We start from the raw sequence: 17307 nt of genomic DNA on the forward strand, positions 1-17307 counted from the left end.
CTCTGCCTTGGTAAGTGGAAAGGAGTAATTCAAGGAGATGGAAGTTAAACTGGGGGAAATCATGGAGGGAACTGGGAAGCCAGAGGCCCAGAAAGAGATGGATGATGAATCCAATCTGCAGGGGAGGAAATCAGAAATATTCATAATTTGTGTTGTAACAGCAACCTGTTGTGGGGATGCTCACGGGAGTTCGTGCCACAGTCCTGCTCTGTGGTTTATCAGCACAGCAGTGAGGCCAGGACATCCTATCACCTTGTGGGAAGGAGGGAGGAAGCCCCAGATCTGTGGGGTGGCTGGAAGGGTGGGGTCATCCCCCAGTAACACCTCAGGGGCTCTGTGGTGAATAAGGGCTTTAGTAAAGGCTGGCCGTGAATCCCTATTGAGTACTCCTGGGGCATCAGTAGGACTCGGGTTGGGCTCCTTGGCTGGAGTGTGGGGTTGCTCCGATGCTGCTGGCAGAGGGAGAGCAGAAATCACTTCAGATGGATCAGCGTGGATGCAGCAGGAAGGGAAAAGCTTGGTGGGACACCTTGGAGCACAAAAGAATCTTAGTGTGTTTGATCCAAAGACTTGTTGGGTGGCCTTGTGCTCCTAAGACTAAGTGTAAAGCAAAAAGCATTTTCTCGATGTCCTTCAATGCTGTCCCATGTGGCTGCTGGTGCTCATTGTTTTTCCTTGCTTGCAGTGCCTCTGACTGCCATGGGGGAAGCCAGCATGGACCCAACCATCTCCTCTCCAGACAGCACTACACAGCAGGACTCTCTCTTCAGCATGATGGATGTGTTCCTCATCTCCCTCATCACCGGCCTTTTTACCTACTGGTTCTTCTTCCGCAAGAAAAAGGAGGAAGTGCCTGAGCTCCCCAAAATGCAGTCAGTGTAAGTAACAACTCTCAGGCTGGGTGGGACCAGCGGAGCTTTTCTCTCTTGCTTGTGGTGGGTTCTGGGAGGCTCCGCTGGGTTGTGGGAGGTCGGTGAGGGGGCGTTTCTCTGCCCTCAGCTGCTGTGTGTTCTCTTCCCGATGCAGAAATGCCGGTGGAAGAGGCAGGCTGCAGTTCTGCCTTACCCCACCGTGTGGCCCAAATCGGGAATTGGCCTTTCCCGAGCAAGGCAGGAAAAGGTCAGGCAGGAGAGCCTCTGGCTGTACTTCAAAACTCTTAAGGATTGCGTTGGCTGTTCTTGGTGTTTTCTGATAAAAGTCACATTTAGGTAAATCTGGAGAAAGGTGGACTTGCTCTTAAGCAGGTTTCATGTTGGAAGCCTTATCCACCCCTAGCTATGAAGGAAAGGAATAGTCTTGGGGAGCTGGGAGATAGTTCCTGGGATGAGCCGCTTGGCAGCTCCTGTAAAACTTGATTGGCTTTTGATGCCAGGTTACCACAGCAGTGGGAGGCTGGATTTGGAGAGGGAGAGCTTTGTTCCACCCTGTCTTCTGCAAAGGGCTTGGGGCCAGGAACGAGCCATGCAGGTGGAGATCTGGGTGCACTTGGTTCCTTGTCTCAGTCACATTCCAAACTTAACATCAGTTTTCTGCTGGGCTTTTTAGCTCATTCTTTGTTTCTGGCGTCGCAGGAGTATGTAAAGTACATTTTCTGGCTGGCAGGGTTTCAAGGGGCAGCAGTGTCCCTGGCTGTGGTACCTTGTGGAGATGGGTGCACACATGGCTGGCAGCAGCCCAGCTGCCTGTGCCTGCTCAGCCTTACCTTGGGAATGTGTTCTGTTGGATTGCTGGGATGCTTTCCCTCTCATGCCTGCCAGACAGGGCTGTGTAAGTGCACGTGGTCGCCTCCAGAGATTTTAAGAAGGGCTGTGCTGCAGTGAGAACTGAGCTGGCTGGGGAAAGGGCACTATCTGTCTGAAATTAGATCCTGGCATGGCACAGCCTGGGCTCCCATGCTCCCCATCCTTGTGACTGATTGCACCTACAGCCCATCATGTGCAGCTCTTCCAGAGGCCGTGGTGACCTTGCAGAGAAACTTTTACTTGTGGTGTGTGTTACCACCTTGTTCTGCTGCAGGGCCTCAGCACATGGGCCTCCATCCCAGCCTGGCTGCAGGTCCTGGCTCTGAGCTGCCTCACAGGCACTTTGTTTCCTCTGTGGGGTCTGTGCTGCCTTTTCTGTCCCTGTGAGCAGTGGCTGGGAGGGAGCAACTGCTCCTTGTGGGAGATGTGGAACAGCAGCATCTCCTGTCACCCGTAACCAGAGAGGTGAGGTTGTTCTGCAAGTTGTCTCTCACAATTGCACTTTGGAAAAGTGTCAGCCAGGCAGGTGCAGAGTGAGAGGAGGCTGTGAAGTGGTTTTTCCCTGTGTCCTGCTGCAGCCCTGCTGTGGTCATTGTATCAAGCCGGTCCAAGGGCAGTGTGGCCCTAAAAGCCAAGGCTGTGGCTCGGGGCACATCCATCCTTCAGGGCTGAGACAGTGACTTCCTGCAGCTTTTGCAGTTGGATTTTATGGGATGCCTGGAACTGGGAGGAAAATGAGTGGGAAAACAAGCTTGGTCAGCCTTGGGTTTCCTTCCCTCCTGTAATCCTTGAATCTGGGGTAGAGTTTCCTTTCTGATGAACAAGCAAATCAACAAGACACAGGATCACACTGCCAACCTCTGCCTGTGGCTGGCTGGATATGGCAGGTGGGCCCCTGGGCAGGCAGGGAAGCTGACCCAGACCTGTGAAGGCAGAGGGGCCTTGGTGGGGCTGTCTCTGGCTGGAATGGAGAGCCTTGACCTTTAGAGGAGGTGTTTCTTCAGCTCTGCCTGAACCAAACTGCCTTCCCAAAGTGTCCTGAACTGCTTTGTCTGATGGCATTGGGTGATGGTTTGTGTTGTGTCACTTTGGCCCCCCAGCTTCAGCCTCAGAATACTGGAGGATGAAGGTGCTGAATAACAATTCATCACAATGGCTGCTGCTTTAGTGATTTGTTTGCAGTGCTGAAGAGTGCAAGCAGAGTCTCTGACCTAAACATAGCATCCAGCACCTCAGTGCCCTTCTGGGGTTTTTGGGAGCAGCACACCTTGATAAAACCACATCAGCTCAGCAGGGTCTGCAGAGGAAATGCCACTGTTGTTACTGCCCTTGATTGTGGTAGAGCAGATGTGTGGTTGAAATGCCCTGTTCTGGGCTGGGTTCTCTCTGCGTGGCCTGGGAATGGTCATGATCTTGTCCCAGCAATGCCTCTTCAGGTTCAGCCACAGCTCAGTGAAGGGGTCAGGCTGCTGATCACCCTTAAGCCAAGTGGAGCTGTTTTCCTGCCCAAAGTCCCCACAGAAGGGACAGAAGCCAGCGCATGCCGTGGCTTCCTGCATATGAGGTGTCCTGTACCTGTGACTTGTAACACGTGTGTGTGGGCCAGGTTGGGATCCCACTGACTGAGCATTGCTTGTGTTTTGACCATTTTCAGACTTAATTAAAACCACCAGAGCAGCCCTCCCTGCAGCCTGCTCTGCAGATGTCATTAGGGAGAGCAGCTCTGGATCGCCGCGCAGCCACGGCCACCGTGCTTCCTCGCAGGGCCAGTGCTGGGGAATGCAGGAATTTATTTTTATTCTTTGGCTGCTCCTCCTCTGCAAGTTTCTCAATCACCGATTTCTTTCCCTTCTAATGTCCCCACTCTGCAGACAGTCATCCGGGGGAGATGCAGGCAGGACAGTCATTGGTATGCTGGGTGTCACCCTCTCCCTTCTCCCCCCTCTTTAGCATTGTTTGGGACAGAAACTGGCTTATCTCTATTCTGCAGCTATGCAGAAATCCATTCCCTGGTACTTGTAGGGCTTCCTGTGGCAGGAATTGCTCCAAGTCCTTAGCCTGATTAGCTCTCTGCTGCCTGTGTGTGTGAGAGAGACCATCTCTAATTTAATTTAATGGGATCCTATGCAAAACAAACTCCTTTGAGCTGCCTCCATAATGGCACTGCCATAGTTACCCGAAGCGTTGCTCACGCAGTGTCTGGAATCGTTTCATTCAGCTATAGCATCAAGCTTTTCTTTCCTTTTTTTTTTTTTCTTTTTTAAGAATATATATAAAAGCAGCTGTGATATAAACAGTTTCCAAGGGAACAAGGCTGGGGGAGGGTTTTGTGTCCCGTCCCCCTGCTCCGTGCGGATGGGAGAGGGACGTGTGCTGCGGAGGATCCTGGGAGGTTTCATTCTCCACTCCTAATTCCTTTCTGCCACTGCTGCCAGATGTTGCAGTTTCTCAGGACTGTGCAGATCCACTCAGTAACTTCCAAAGCCCCACCACGAGGATTGGAGTGGACAGGACCACTCCTGCTATGACCCGTGCTGGGACCTTTTGTGCTGGCTCTCTTCTTCTCAACAAAAGGCTGACGCTCGGTTTTAACGCCCAGGAGGAGCAGAATGGAAAGGCTTGTGTGCGTGTGGCTCCAGAGCTAAGTTAGATCCGTCCCCCCACAGCTCCCCTTGCAGACACACGGCTGCCCTGGACTCTTTGTCTGCCTCCTCCCTGCCCGGCCATGGGCTGTGTGTACTCGGCCCCGCGGGAAGAGCCGGCCATGGCCAGGTGAGTTACTCTGCCCGACGGGCTGGCGGGATCCTTCCAGCTCCAAAGCTGGGTGGAGTGGGTGCCTCCTCCCTCTGCAACAGGAGGAGAAGGAAAGGGAGAGGCTCTGCTTGGAAGCAGGCTGCTCCAGAGGAGACCCTGCTGTCGGTGCTCGGTTTCTCTGCAGCATCCAGACTGCATCCTCACTTCTGGATGGATCTGTGCTTTCAGCAGGAAAGCCATGAGAACAGGAGCTTTCTGAAGGAGAGGTGTTCAGCTGAGACAGACTTTGGTGTTGGGAGCTTCCTCCCCTGTCTTTTTTTTTTTCTTTCTCCTGAAACTAAAGTGACAGAGAGCCTTGGGAGTCACTTGTGCTGTGGGCCCTCACCAAGTGTGGGAGAGCTGTACAAGCTACAGACTCACTCTGACAATGGGGTTAATCCCCTTCCCTTCACCCAATGCTTCTTCTAGTGCTTGTAGCTGCTACCCTGAGCTGTCTAAGCTGTAAGAGCAGTCCTTGCTGAGGACAAACTTTCTCTTCCAAGTTTCCCTGGCAGAGCAGTGAAAATGAGTGTCGTTTAGTGCCTTTAGTGCCTGTGCGTTTTCACTGCTCAGATTTTCAGGCCACCCTGATGAAGCAATTTCAGGGAGTTGTGTAGTCCTTTTTTATAAAGCCAGGCTCATTATTTCTTCTGTATCTGAGCCACAGCCTTTTCTCCACCACTCACTTTGGTGTGGGGTTGCCTCCTTTGAAAATAGACGAGCTCCATGCGCTGCACCCTTTTCTCTTCCAAAGGGAGCTTGCTGAAAGGATCTAAAAACTTTTCTTTTTCTCCTCCTTTAAAAGCTTTTTGTTTAGTAGTTGACCCAAGTGTTGTTTTAATTGGATCTCATTTGCAGAGGGCAGGAACTAAAGAAGTTCACCAAGGAGCCAAAAACTAAGTGAGAGCCTTGTCTTGAGAGCTCTCCCGAGTCCCTGTCCTTGGCTGCAGCGTGGGCAGGGCTGGGGCTGCTCCCTTAAGATATTTGTGATATCCCAGTTCCCAACAGGGGACAAATGACAACACGGGGAGACTGTTACCTGCTGAGAGAGCCAGGCAGGGGCGTGAAGCAGCTCTCTTGGGAGCACGGCTGCCTCAGGGAGCTTTTTGGGGTTGGCTTTGCTTGTCCTTTGTGTGTGCTTTTGTCTTTTGTTTGAGACTGTTGGTGCTCAGAGCTGTCAGGCCCAGTTATGGAGCTCCTTGATCCCTTTGGGTAGGAAGGGGTGCTCGAAGGGATGTTTTATGACTGTCCCCCACCCTGGTGCTCTGCGTATGTGTGCTCTCCCAAATGCCTCTCAGCACATCTGCAGGATCCCTCCCTCTGGGCTACAGAGTTGAGGAAACTGTTAGCAAGCTCTTCACATTCTCACATGGGCTGGAGCCAAAACCATTTGTTTTTTGCCTGGAGGCTTCTCTCTTCCCACAGGAGACCCGGCCTTGGCCTTGCATTCTTCCATTGTGAAATGGGAATGGGTCCCACGTTCCTCTTCCCTGCTTACCGAAGTTTTGGTGGGGAGGACAGCAAGGGAGCTCCTGGCCTTGCCTGCTGTGAAAAGCTCCCAGCACCTAATCTGACTGTAGCTATGGTCACCTCTGCTTGTGAGGCTCCCAGGGTCCCCAGGGCCGGGTTGTTTTCACTCCATGACACTGAAAATCCAAAGATGTGCTAAGGATAGCAAAGCTCTTCCTGCTCCCTCCCTAACAGGGCAGCCACAGCAGTGGGAATCCCTACCTCCATGTTTGTGGCTCTGCTGTGGTTTGTCCCCCTTCCAAGCTAGGGAAAGCCATGTCCATCCAGTAATGCAGATGTTCTGTGCAGGAGATTTGTCCTGGGAATGGGAACCCGCCTCCAAAGGACCTCAGCTGGCAGTGGTTGCCTTGCCAGGAGCTCTGTGGGTCTGATCAGCTGCATGTGTCTGCTCCACAGGGCTCTCCAGCTCTGGGGCATGCTGTTTTGAGGTTGAAACAGCAGATTTTTAGCCCTGTTTGACTTCAGGTTTGGGGGATGTGTCCTGGGGGAGCATGGCTCAGGACTGATCCTGCATGCCCATGGGGGTGTGGGAAGCAGGGAGCAATCCCTTCCCTTCTCTCATACCATATCTTAGCCCCTGAGACTTATCTAGAGACCTGCTCCTGTGAGATCCTTTAACCTGCTCAGCTGTGAAACCTTTCAGGGCAGTTGATAAAGGTTTCTTGGTGGGCAGGGCTGAGTGCCTGGGCTTTTCCTGTGGGAAGATTCACTGATGGGAGTCAGGCAGGGGCTCAGCTTTTCCCTTCTGCTCCGAGTCCCTGCTCCGTGGTTGTGTGCAGAAGCCCTGTGGATGAGTGATGGCCATCCCTGGGGCAGGGTGAATAACAGTGGTCAGTGGAGATTCACACCCTTTTGGGCAGCTTTCCTGAGGTCTGGAGGCCACTTTTTCCCCACTTGCTTATTCCTGACCTCAAAAATGAATGTGCTCATCTGAAAAGAGTTCCTCTTGTCTTTCAGAGCAGCTCCAGTGAGAGACAGCAGCTTCATCGAGAAGATGAAGAAGACGGTAAGCTGCTTGTTCTGGGAAAGTGGGGGAGCTCATGCCCATGCCAGTTTCCTCTGGAGACTGTCAGCAGAAGGATTTGGTTTGGATACAGACACATGCCTGCTGCAGAGAGCATCCAGAGGAAATCTGTGTGAGCAGCCAGGAATAGCTCTTTTAGTCTGTGCCTGAGAGTTGTTCTTAAGAGAAGAAATTAAAGTGAAAATTTGGTGGAAAAAAATAATGTAATATGAGATCAAAGTCAGGAGGGAAATGGCAGAGACTTTAAAGTCATTGGCTGGCAGTTGTTTATCTGTGTGGTTGGTTCCCAAACTGGCTGGCTGTGGAATGGGAATTGTGGTACACAGAACTGTCAGCTTTTGACTCTGCTGGTCTGGACATAAGAGGAAGCAGAGGAAGAGGCAACGGCTGGATGCATTTTCTGTTGGACTTCAAAGTAGCTGGCTTGCGGCAGAGCAGGAGCTCTGGTGCTTAGGCACTTGCCCAGAGCCTTTGGCAAGTTCTGCCTTCTCATCCAGGGTGTCCCCTGTTTCCAGGAGTCACTCCACAGCCTCAAAGTTGAGAATAAATCTGGAAGGTTTATTCTTTGCTTTGGGTTTTAGTCTGACCTGAGCCTCCCCTCTGAGTCATGTTCTCATTAACAGTTCAGCCTTGAGTTTTCTGCCAAACCCTTGGAGTCCTGCACAGGCTCAGACTCCTGGTTGCCTTTAGGTTGCAGTCCAGGATTCCTGATCCCAGGCATTTCCTTTGTCTGTACTTCATCCACGCATTTGCCAAATGACTAATCACCATTTAAAAAGGATTTTTCTTTCTCTTCAGGGCCGAAATATAGTGGTTTTCTACGGTTCCCAGACGGGCACAGCAGAGGAGTTTGCCAATCGCCTCTCCAAAGATGCCCATCGTTATGGCCTCCGGGGCATGGCAGCAGATCCAGAGGAGTATGACCTGGTAATTTAGCCCTGAACAGCCTTGGGATAGTAACAACCTTTCAGTGCCCTCTAAAAAAATAACAATGACCTTGGCCAAAGGATAATTGGCTTTTTAGTAGTGTCGTCTAGGGGAGAAAGGATCAGCCTGAGAGATGCAGATACGGGCTCGGTCCTTGCCATTCTACGTTCTCCTGCTCCCTTAAAGCCTTGCATGGAAAATCCCATTGCTTTTCTGGTGGGGTAGATATACTGACTTGCAGTCCAGTGAGGGTGGTTGGCTTTATTTTCCCTGCCATTTTGGGTGGCTTTGACCTTTCCCAGCCCCTTCTGTAAACGTGTGGTGCTGTTCACACACCTACACTGAGGGAATAGGAATTGCCCAACAGCCACATTGTGGGATCCTTGAAGATGCCTTCTTTCCTTTGGTTGCAGTCAGACCTGAGTCGCCTCTCTGAGATTGACAAATCCTTGGCTGTGTTCTGCATGGCCACCTATGGAGAGGGGGATCCCACGGACAATGCCCAGGATTTCTACGACTGGCTGCAGGAGGCCGATGCCGACCTGTCGGGTCTCCGGTTTGCAGTAAGTGGCCCCATTCCAGCTTTTGGGTTGCATTTGGGCAGAAAGGCCAAGAGCCCTCCAGTGTGGCCTGGGGAGAGGCCCAACACGATGTCTGTGCCTTGTGTACCTTGTCTGGGATGAGGTCCCTGCTATCTTCCTGCCCAGGCTTTGTGGACACTTGCAAATGTACATCTGGAGGCTTTAAATGCAAATGTCAGAGTTCTCTCTCCACCCTCTAAATCATGAGGGCTTCCTGGTATAAACAGCCCCAAACAGCCCTGCAGGCACCGAATACAAGTCTAAATGAGCTACAGGCTGCTGCTGCTCTTCAGAAGCTAATTGAGCAGCCCAGGGCCAGATCTTCTCCCACAGATTAAGTCACTTGGAGGAATGTGTAGCTCTCTTCCTGTGCTGAGCTGAATAACTGGCTGAGAAACAACCACCTCACCTAAACCCTGGCCAAATTCCTCAGGCAGCATAATAATTACAAATGAGAATAAAATCCACTGGTGGAGATGTGAAGCTGCTCTGTGTGAAGCAGTGAGCAAACATTTACTGCATGGTTTGTGGGAGGCAAAGGCCAGCAGTGGCTCTCCAGGCTGTCCCACGAGGAGATGTGCAGGAGCTCTTGGAAGTGCATCCAGCCTCAGGGGAGGTGCTGGTGCTTCCTAACCACACACTCTGCAGTGGTAGATTCTTACTTGAGAGCTGATGGGGAGCTGGGAGAGGTCTCGCTGTCTTTCTTCAGCATCCTTTGCTGGGTGCTACTTGGCTGGGTGATAATGAATGAAGAGAATCCACCTCCTGTTTCTCTGTGCTCATGAGTGTTCCCTACCAGGTCTTTGGGCTGGGGAACAAGACTTACGAGCACTTCAATGCCATGGGGAAGTACGTGGACAAGAGACTGGAGGAGCTCGGAGCCCAGCGCATCTTCGAGCTTGGGCTGGGAGATGACGATGGCAAGTGAGTGCCTTGGGGTGAGGGGCTGCTCAGAGCTGGCTGAAAGCATCTTGGAAGGGGCCTTGACAGGGAATTGGTTCTACTACCGAGGCAGAAATAAACTCCACAGGGCTCCTTGTTGGGGTTGGCATGTTTTTGAGCGTGTGTCTGCTGTCTCTCCCACAGTCAGATCCCTGTGCACAGGGAGTATCCAAAGGGATCCTGTGTCTGGGAAATCCCACATCAGCTTTAAATGCCCATGCCCGTGGGTACACACAGGAGCAGGCTTTGCAGCCTCCTCTGCCCTTGCCCTGCTGCAGCTCCATGGCTAACCCAGCCTGTGTGGATAAACTCGCCCATCCCAGTGAAGGAGGCAGATTAATCTCCTTGGGAAGCGTTTTATGGTGGGAAGCAGCAATTTTCCAGCTCAGACAATAATATTTTCTTTTTTTTTTTTTTTACCTCTTTGTGCTCACTTGAGCACCTTGGGACATTACATCGACCTGTGGCTCTACCTCTAAGGTCTTCAAGGCCTTATGGGAGGGATATGCCATGTGTGGAAAGCTCTGAGCCCAGAAAAATTAGCAGTGCCATGGTGGAATCATGACCTTTTAGGAAGGTCACCTGATGGGTGGACAATAGGGAGCTGAGTTTTTTAAAGACTCAGCCTAAATATCAAAGCCTTCCTTGGCAGACCTGGTGAAGGGAGGGGTGTCTGGTGTAGCAACAGTTCCCACTCAGTGCTCTGCCAGCACTTCCCTGGTGATCTGTGGGCATGATCAAAGGTGCCTGGGTCTAAGGCAAATGCCTTTTCCCCCAGTGATGGGAGGAAGACCAAAGGGATCTCAGATGGCTCCTCTGGGAATGGGGCTGGGTTATTGACTCTCTCTTCTGCCCTGGCTAGCCTGGAAGAAGACTTCATCACCTGGAGAGAGCAGTTCTGGCCAGCAGTGTGTGAGCACTTTGGGGTGGAGGCTACAGGAGAAGAGTCCAGGTGGGTTTGGGAGCAGCTCCTTCGGGGTGTCAGAGACTGGCCACCTCTGACTGGTGGCTGTGCTGTCAACCCTGGGCTGCTGTTCCCTTTCCTCTGCATTGCCTCCCCTTCCAGACTTGAGGAGGGCATGAGTGAAGTAGAACAGGGATGTTTGGCCTGAGCCCATCCAGGTGTGAGTTTGAGCCCAGCTCTGGGTTCCTGTTCTGAGTGGGGAGGTGATGGGTTTGGTTCCTCTGGGGCTGGCTGTGCTGGTTGTGAGGCTCCAGGGAGGCTGAGGGTTCCCCTTGCTTTGGGTTTTCTGCAGTCTGCCTGGTCCCTCATGTCTCGAGAGGGGCAAAGGGCTGGGATTTGCATTTGTTTTTGAGCTGCAGCAAATCCAGCAAAGGAGATGGTGGTTCCAGCTGTACCTCGTGGATTCCAGTTTGATTTTTTTCTCTCCCCTTTCCCCCTCCAGCATCCGGCAGTACGAGCTGGTGGTGCACACAGATGTGAACATGAACAAAGTCTACACGGGGGAGATGGGCCGGCTCAAGAGCTACGAGAACCAGAAGCCGTGAGTGCCACACCCCCTGGGCAGGGTGTACATGGGGCAGGTCTTGGCTGATGGCTCCTTGATGTGTTTCTAACAATCAAGTGCCATTTCTGCAGCACAGCAGGTCTCTGCCCAAGAGAAATGGGCTCAGATCTCCAGTGGGACTCTGAGATTCCCCAATTAATGAATCATTCGTGGTGAGGAGGTGGCTCTATGTGCTGTTTGGCTGCTATATCCACAGCATCTGTCCTGAGCCTTTCCTTGCCTGGAATGGCTAGTGCATGATGGCTGCTGGCAGTATTGCTGTGGGGAGATGAGCTTTAAAAATTCATTCCAGCCTGAAATATTCCTTTGAGATGTTGTGACAGTCCCTCCAATCCAGTTCTGTGTCATGTGTTCTTAATGGGACAGAAGCTGTTGACTGCTGGGCTGTGCTGAGAAGGAAAAGGATCTCTTTTCTGTGCCAGTGTGGGGAGCAGCAGATCATAATTTGGTGCGTGCTGTGGTGCAGTGTGCTTTGGAACAGGAACCACATCATGGGAGCCTGCTCTGGAGGCAGAGGGAACATGCCTGGATACAAGGAGCTCCATGAGCCTGCAGGAGAGTAACCAGAGGGCCTTTGTCTTTCCTTCCAGCCCGTTTGATGCCAAGAACCCCTTCCTGGCTCAGGTTACAGAGAACCGCAAGCTGAACGAGGGTGGAGAGCGACACTTGATGCACCTGGAGCTGGATATCTCCAATTCCAAAATCAGGTAGCTCCCTGGAGGAGACTACTCCTCTATTTTGTCAGGAGCAAAGAACAAGGATGTGGCACCAGCCTCATCCAGCACTTCAGAAGGGGACCTTGCTCCTTTAAACTGCCCCTCTGCACTTCTGTAGCAGGCACCCCCTGTCAGGACTTGCTCCCACCTTTTGCACTGCTTTGGGTCCATCCCACACCACATCCCTGTCCTACCTGAGCAGTCTCAGTTGCAAGAATTCTCTAGGAGTCACTCAATAAATGAGAGGGCAGCAGAGCCGTGAGAGAAGGGAGAGCTGGGCATTGCTCTTGCCTGTGTTTGCCTGGCTTAGGTGTACAAGCATGGGGGAATAAAGCCTTGTTCTTAAAACCCTCTCAGTGGCTCAAATTCCTTAAATTGTTAGGAAGTTGTGAATCCAGGTGGATTAACATAACAACTGCAGAGGTTTTGAGGAGCTTTGCTCTGTTCTGTCAGGAAATTGACCTGTCCTTACTGGAACTCTGGCAAAACTGCTGTCACCTGGGAGGTCCCTTGTAAAAACCCTGGGAAACCATGATCCCACAGTGTCACTGCTGGCTCTGTGGATGCTGATGGTGCAGGTCCTGGGCATCAGACCTCAGTGTTGTCCTGCTGCCTCTTGCACCAGCCGCCTTGTCTTCTGGCTGAGCTGCTAGGGGTGGTCAAGAAGTGGTGCGGGTGTTGCACGTGCTCTCCTGCTCTCTGCCAGGTACGAGTCCGGGGACCATGTGGCCGTGTACCCAGCCAACGACTCCTCCCTGGTGAACCAGATCGGTGAGATCCTGGGCACAGATCTGGACACTGTCATGTCCCTAAACAACTTGGACGGTGAGTATGGATGACCCCTAAGGGTCAGCAGTTCTCCTTCAGCTGTGGCCTCTGTCCTTCACCCTAAGATCCCATGGGGCACCTCCAGATGTCCTGTGGCCACTCTTCACTGCAGGGGCTCAGAGCCTGCTTGCTGAGAGCAGCTGAAGTGGGTCAGTTGTGAAATGTGCTTAGTGAGCCCATTCAACAACAAATTATGTAACAGCACACTCCTAATTACGGAGCATCAGCCCACCAGAGCATCCTTCAGCAGCCCCAGAGCTCCTCAGAGCCCTGAGTGAGATGTTCTTGTTCAGTGCTGGGAGGAGGCACAGGCTTGGGGGCTGAACTGCCAGGAGGGAGCACTTGTGCTGATCCAAAGAGCTCTTTCCTGGGCAGCATTCCCAGCAGAGCCAGCCTCTGGCAGGAAGGAGATGGCAGCTGCTGCCCATCGCACTCCTGGAGCAGCACAGCCTGACCTGAGGCATCAAATGAGCTGGCCCAGAAGCTTGAGAGAGCTCTGGGTTTCTAGAGAGGAAGTGGATTTAATGCACTGCTGGAGCCTGTGGCCCCCTGTGCAGTGTCCTGTGCTGTGCAGCCTCACGCTGTCGTTCCTGTCCCTTACGGACCTCTCAAGGCTGAGCAGAATGGCTCCAGCCTTGACCACTGGCACAGCTGTACGTGGCTGACAGAGCCTAAGGACAGTTTTGAGGCCAGATCTGATGGAGGTGTAAGTGCCTGAGGCCAAATTAGCCATGGAGGGGAGCCCCTGCTTAGCCTGGGGGTTTGCTGGGCTGTGCATGGACATCTCGGAGCAGGGAGCCCGTTGAGGAACCCAGGGCATATTTTTTGCTGCTGAACTGTTGGGCAGCATCTGTGAAACACAAAATGGGCTACTGGGAGATGCAGCTGCCTGGGGAGGGAGGTGATTCAGTGTGGAGCTGGGGCTGTGACCCACAGGCTGCTCTCTCCTCCCTGAAGCCCACTCTGCTCTGTCTCCAGCCCTTACTGTGTCGCAGCCGGCGCAAAACCTCTTAACATAACAGCGTGAGGTGGATGATTTTAAATTTTTCTTTCTCTCCCACTTCTCCAGAGGAATCCAACAAGAAGCATCCCTTCCCTTGCCCCACGTCATACCGGACAGCCCTGACTTACTACCTGGACATCACCAACCCTCCCCGCACCAACGTCCTGTACGAGCTGGCCCAGTACGCCACGGACGCCAGCGAGCAGGAGCGCCTCCGCAAAATGGCCTCGTCCGCTGCCGAGGGCAAGGTGGGAGCACTGCCCTCCCCAGCTGGGCTGAGCTGGGTGCTGGGGGATCCCCAAAAGGCACCCGGAGAGCCGAGGGGGTGTTTGCCAGCCGTGTGGGGAGGTTGTCATGCCCTGTTTGCCCGCAGGCGCTGTACCTCAGCTGGGTGGTGGAGGCCCGCAGGAACATCCTGGCCATCCTGCAGGACATGCCCTCCCTGCGCCCCCCCATCGACCACCTGTGCGAGCTCCTGCCCCGCCTGCAGGCCCGCTACTACTCCATTGCCTCCTCCTCCAAGGTGGGTGTGCTTCCAGCAGGGAATGTGGCTGTGGAGGGACCGCTTCAGCTGCAGCTCCTCTCAGCTGGGGTCTGTGCACAGCGAGCTTCTCCTGGTGACATTTGCTGTGAGAGGGGCAGGTTTAGTGATGTCCGTGCATGGAGTTACCCCAGCTTCCACAGGGTCTGTGGAGAGTCCCACGCTGTGCCAGCTGTGCTCTGATACCATCACACTCCCTGCAGCCCTGCTCCTCTTTGCCCATTTGCCTGGCAAGGTGGCATTTTAGGGGCTGGTCAAAAGTCACTCCTTGTGCCTGAAGCCCTGAGGTTGTTGGCAATATCTAGGGAAGCTCAGTGGCCCCATGATGAGTTGAGGACAAGACAGAAGCCCCCTGAGGAGCATGCAGGGAGGAGTAGCTGTCCCAGTGTTAATGTTAGGACAAACTTCTCCCCATTCCTGAGCACAAGGAAGCAGTGTGGGATTGCTAGGGCTCCTCCTCTGCCTGGTGCCAGCATCTCTTCCTTGCAGGTTCATCCCAATTCCATCCACATCTGTGCCGTGACAGTGGAGTATGAGACCAAGACAGGCCGCCTGAACAAAGGGGTGGCCACCAACTGGCTCAAGAACAAGGTGCCTGACCAGAACGGGAGCAGCTCCCTGGTGCCCATGTATGTCCGAAAGTCGCAGTTCCGGCTGCCCTTCAAGCCCAGCACGCCCGTGATCATGATCGGGCCGGGCACTGGCATCGCCCCCTTCATCGGCTTCATCCAGGAGCGGGCCTGGCTGAAGCAGCAAGGTGAGTGCCCAGGAGCTCCCCTGGGGGCTGGAGCTGCTGCAGGACTCAGTGGGTGCCTCCAAGGTGCAGCTTTGCTGCTCCTGTTGCTGGTGGGCCCAGCCAAAAGCAGAGAGCTGGGGCGGGGTGAACAGCAGCCGAGTGGTTTAGCCCACAGGAGGATGCTTGGTCCTTCTCTTGGCCTTGGAGGATGCTTGGGGGTGGATAGAGCTGAGACAGTTCTGTGACATCTGCCACCACCACACCTCCGAATAACCACAGTCAAGTCACTCAGACTCAATTCTGAAGCCTGTGGCCACTTCTGGGAATCAGTCTGGAGCTTCCCCTTATAACCAGAAGCCCCATCATGCAGCTCTGTGAGCCCAGGGGAGGGGAGAGCACAGGGCTGGGGGCTGCTGGGAGTGGCAGGACAAGGGGGGAGGTGGGGAGGGGACAGCACCTGGGGCTGACAGGGGCTGTGTGACCCTGCAGGCAAAGAGGTGGGTGAGACGGTGCTGTACTATGGCTGCCGCCATGAGCACGAGGACTACCTGTACCGGGAGGAGCTGGCCCGCTTCCAGAAGGAGGGAGTCCTCACCCAGCTCAATGTGGCCTTCTCCAGGGACCAGGCTGAGAAGGTACCATGCTGTTTCCCCTGCCGCTTATTCCTGCTGCCCATCCCATCCCATGGCAGGCAGGAGCACCCAGCACTTCCCCTGTTTCCCAGAGCCGTGAGCACAACCTTGGCTTCCCTCCCCCTCCACAGCCTGTGGTGTGGGGGCTCTGCTCCTCTCTCCTCACTCCCACCGTGTTTCCTGCCAGGTTTACGTCCAGCACTTACTGAAGAAGAACAAGGAAAACGTCTGGAAGCTGATTGACGAGGGAATGGCTCATATCTATGTGTGTGGGTAGGTCTGGGGGCAGGACAGGGATTTGGGGACAATGTTCCTATTGTCAGGAAAAGGAGCGTGACTCAGTTTCCCCAGCCGTGCCTTACAAGCCCTGGGAGGGTTATGCTGTCCTGGTTGAGAGGAGGGTGGGGGGCTGGGGTGAGCACAGCCCCGTGCAGGGCAGGAGGTGCCAGGGCTCTGTGGCTCTGCCGTGGTGTCTCACTCGCGCTCCCCGTTTGCAGCGACGCCCGGAACATGGCCCGGGACGTGCAGAATGCCTTCTACGAGATCGTGTCCGAGTTCGGGAACATGAGCCAGCCCCAGGCCGTGGACTATGTAAAGAAACTGATGACAAAGGGCCGCTACTCCCTGGATGTGTGGAGCTAAGAGCGGGGCTGGCGGGGCCGGGGAGAGAACGGGTCCCCAGGCGCGGGCCGGGGGTGCTGGGCAGTGCCTGCTCGCCCACGGCTGCTGTGGGTGACGGTGTCGTCCCCAGCCCGCAGCTACCCCGGTGTCACTCCCAACCCCTCCTGGGCCCCAGCAGCCCCTCGGGGCAGGCTGTGGAGCCAGGGGGTGGAAAAGGTTGAGAGGGGCAGGGGGGTAGCTCCGGCTGCTGTCTGGGTGCCACCAGCACCTCAGGGTGCACCCCGTGGCACCAGCGTTTGCCGTGAGGCCAGGGGCATCAGGGACACAGCCGCTGTGGGGCAGGAGGGATGGACACACTGCCAGGGAGCTCCGGGCTCCTTCCCTGAGCACAGGTGTTGGGCTGGAGCCCACCCTGGCCTGCAGGGACAGCAGAGGGGTGCGGGGGCTGTGCTCGGGTTGCGCTTGAGGCTGTGCCTCCCTCCTGCCACCCCTGTGTGCCCGGCTGTAGGGTGTGGGGCTGGCAGCTGGCTCTGGGCACAGAGCTGTCCCATGGCCCCACCACATCCCGCTCCATTCCCGCTCCAGCATCAGCGGGAAGGGGGTGGCTCCTTTTCCCTCGGGAACACGCCCGGTTTGGGAGGCGGGGTCTCCATCGGGCCCTGCTCGCTCCCCTGAGCCCAGCCCCTCCCTCACGCCGTGTACGGTCATTTTTTAAATACTGTTTTTATTTTGAACATCTTTGTGATTTAATCATGGGGGGGTGGGGGGAACCAACAAAAAACCTAGACTTTCAGGCTCTCCAATGATTGTAAATTATTTAAATACATTTGCCCTTGGAATAAAAATACTGTGTCTGGAGTTTGCTTCCTGCATTCTCTCTGCTCAGCCAGAGGGAAGAGGGAGGCAGGAGGAGCAGTGGATAACTGAGAGGAAATTTGGGGATGCGGTGGCAGCTCTGGGTTTAGGTGGGGGCAGCCCCTCCCCTGAGTGCTGGGCTCTGGGAGGGGAGGGAAGATGGCAGTGGGGGGCTCTGGACTGGGGTGCAGCTGTGCCCGACCTGCGCTTTGGTTCTTCCAGAGTGCTGCTTCTCCCAGTGCTGGTACAGCTGGTACAGGGTGTCTCTTCCCCACCTGCAGGTCCTGCTGGGCTCCTTAGGTGGCCA

At 54.4% G+C, this 17307-nt stretch overlaps 1 protein-coding gene across 4 annotated transcripts in view; it reads left to right on the forward strand.

The window, feature by feature from the left end:
• The window catches only part of LOC116453803 (NADPH--cytochrome P450 reductase), a 28531-nt gene extending 11528 nt beyond the window's left edge, over positions 1 to 17003 (forward strand). For 3 of the 4 annotated variants that reach the window (XM_032129625.1, XM_032129624.1, XM_032129626.1), the window contains 15 exons: positions 686 to 878; positions 7023 to 7071; positions 7888 to 8016; positions 8430 to 8579; positions 9397 to 9521; positions 10402 to 10491; positions 10946 to 11044; positions 11659 to 11775; positions 12491 to 12609; positions 13682 to 13863; positions 13989 to 14138; positions 14646 to 14913; positions 15382 to 15527; positions 15712 to 15797; positions 16022 to 17003. In XM_032129625.1, coding sequence (XP_031985516.1) covers positions 700 to 878; positions 7023 to 7071; positions 7888 to 8016; positions 8430 to 8579; positions 9397 to 9521; positions 10402 to 10491; positions 10946 to 11044; positions 11659 to 11775; positions 12491 to 12609; positions 13682 to 13863; positions 13989 to 14138; positions 14646 to 14913; positions 15382 to 15527; positions 15712 to 15797; positions 16022 to 16166 — 2034 coding nt within the window. In that variant the 5' untranslated portion in view covers positions 686 to 699 and the 3' untranslated portion in view covers positions 16167 to 17003. Of the gene's footprint in view, positions 1 to 685; positions 879 to 4173; positions 4515 to 7022; positions 7072 to 7887; positions 8017 to 8429; positions 8580 to 9396; positions 9522 to 10401; positions 10492 to 10945; positions 11045 to 11658; positions 11776 to 12490; positions 12610 to 13681; positions 13864 to 13988; positions 14139 to 14645; positions 14914 to 15381; positions 15528 to 15711; positions 15798 to 16021 lie in introns of those variants that run through there. The other variant, XM_032129627.1, reaches the window with a different exon arrangement.
• Positions 17004 to 17307: the final 304 nt, after the last annotated feature.

This window comes from Corvus moneduloides, chromosome 20 (assembly GCF_009650955.1).
Source record: "Corvus moneduloides isolate bCorMon1 chromosome 20, bCorMon1.pri, whole genome shotgun sequence".
NCBI classification, from domain to species: domain Eukaryota; kingdom Metazoa; phylum Chordata; class Aves; order Passeriformes; family Corvidae; genus Corvus; species Corvus moneduloides.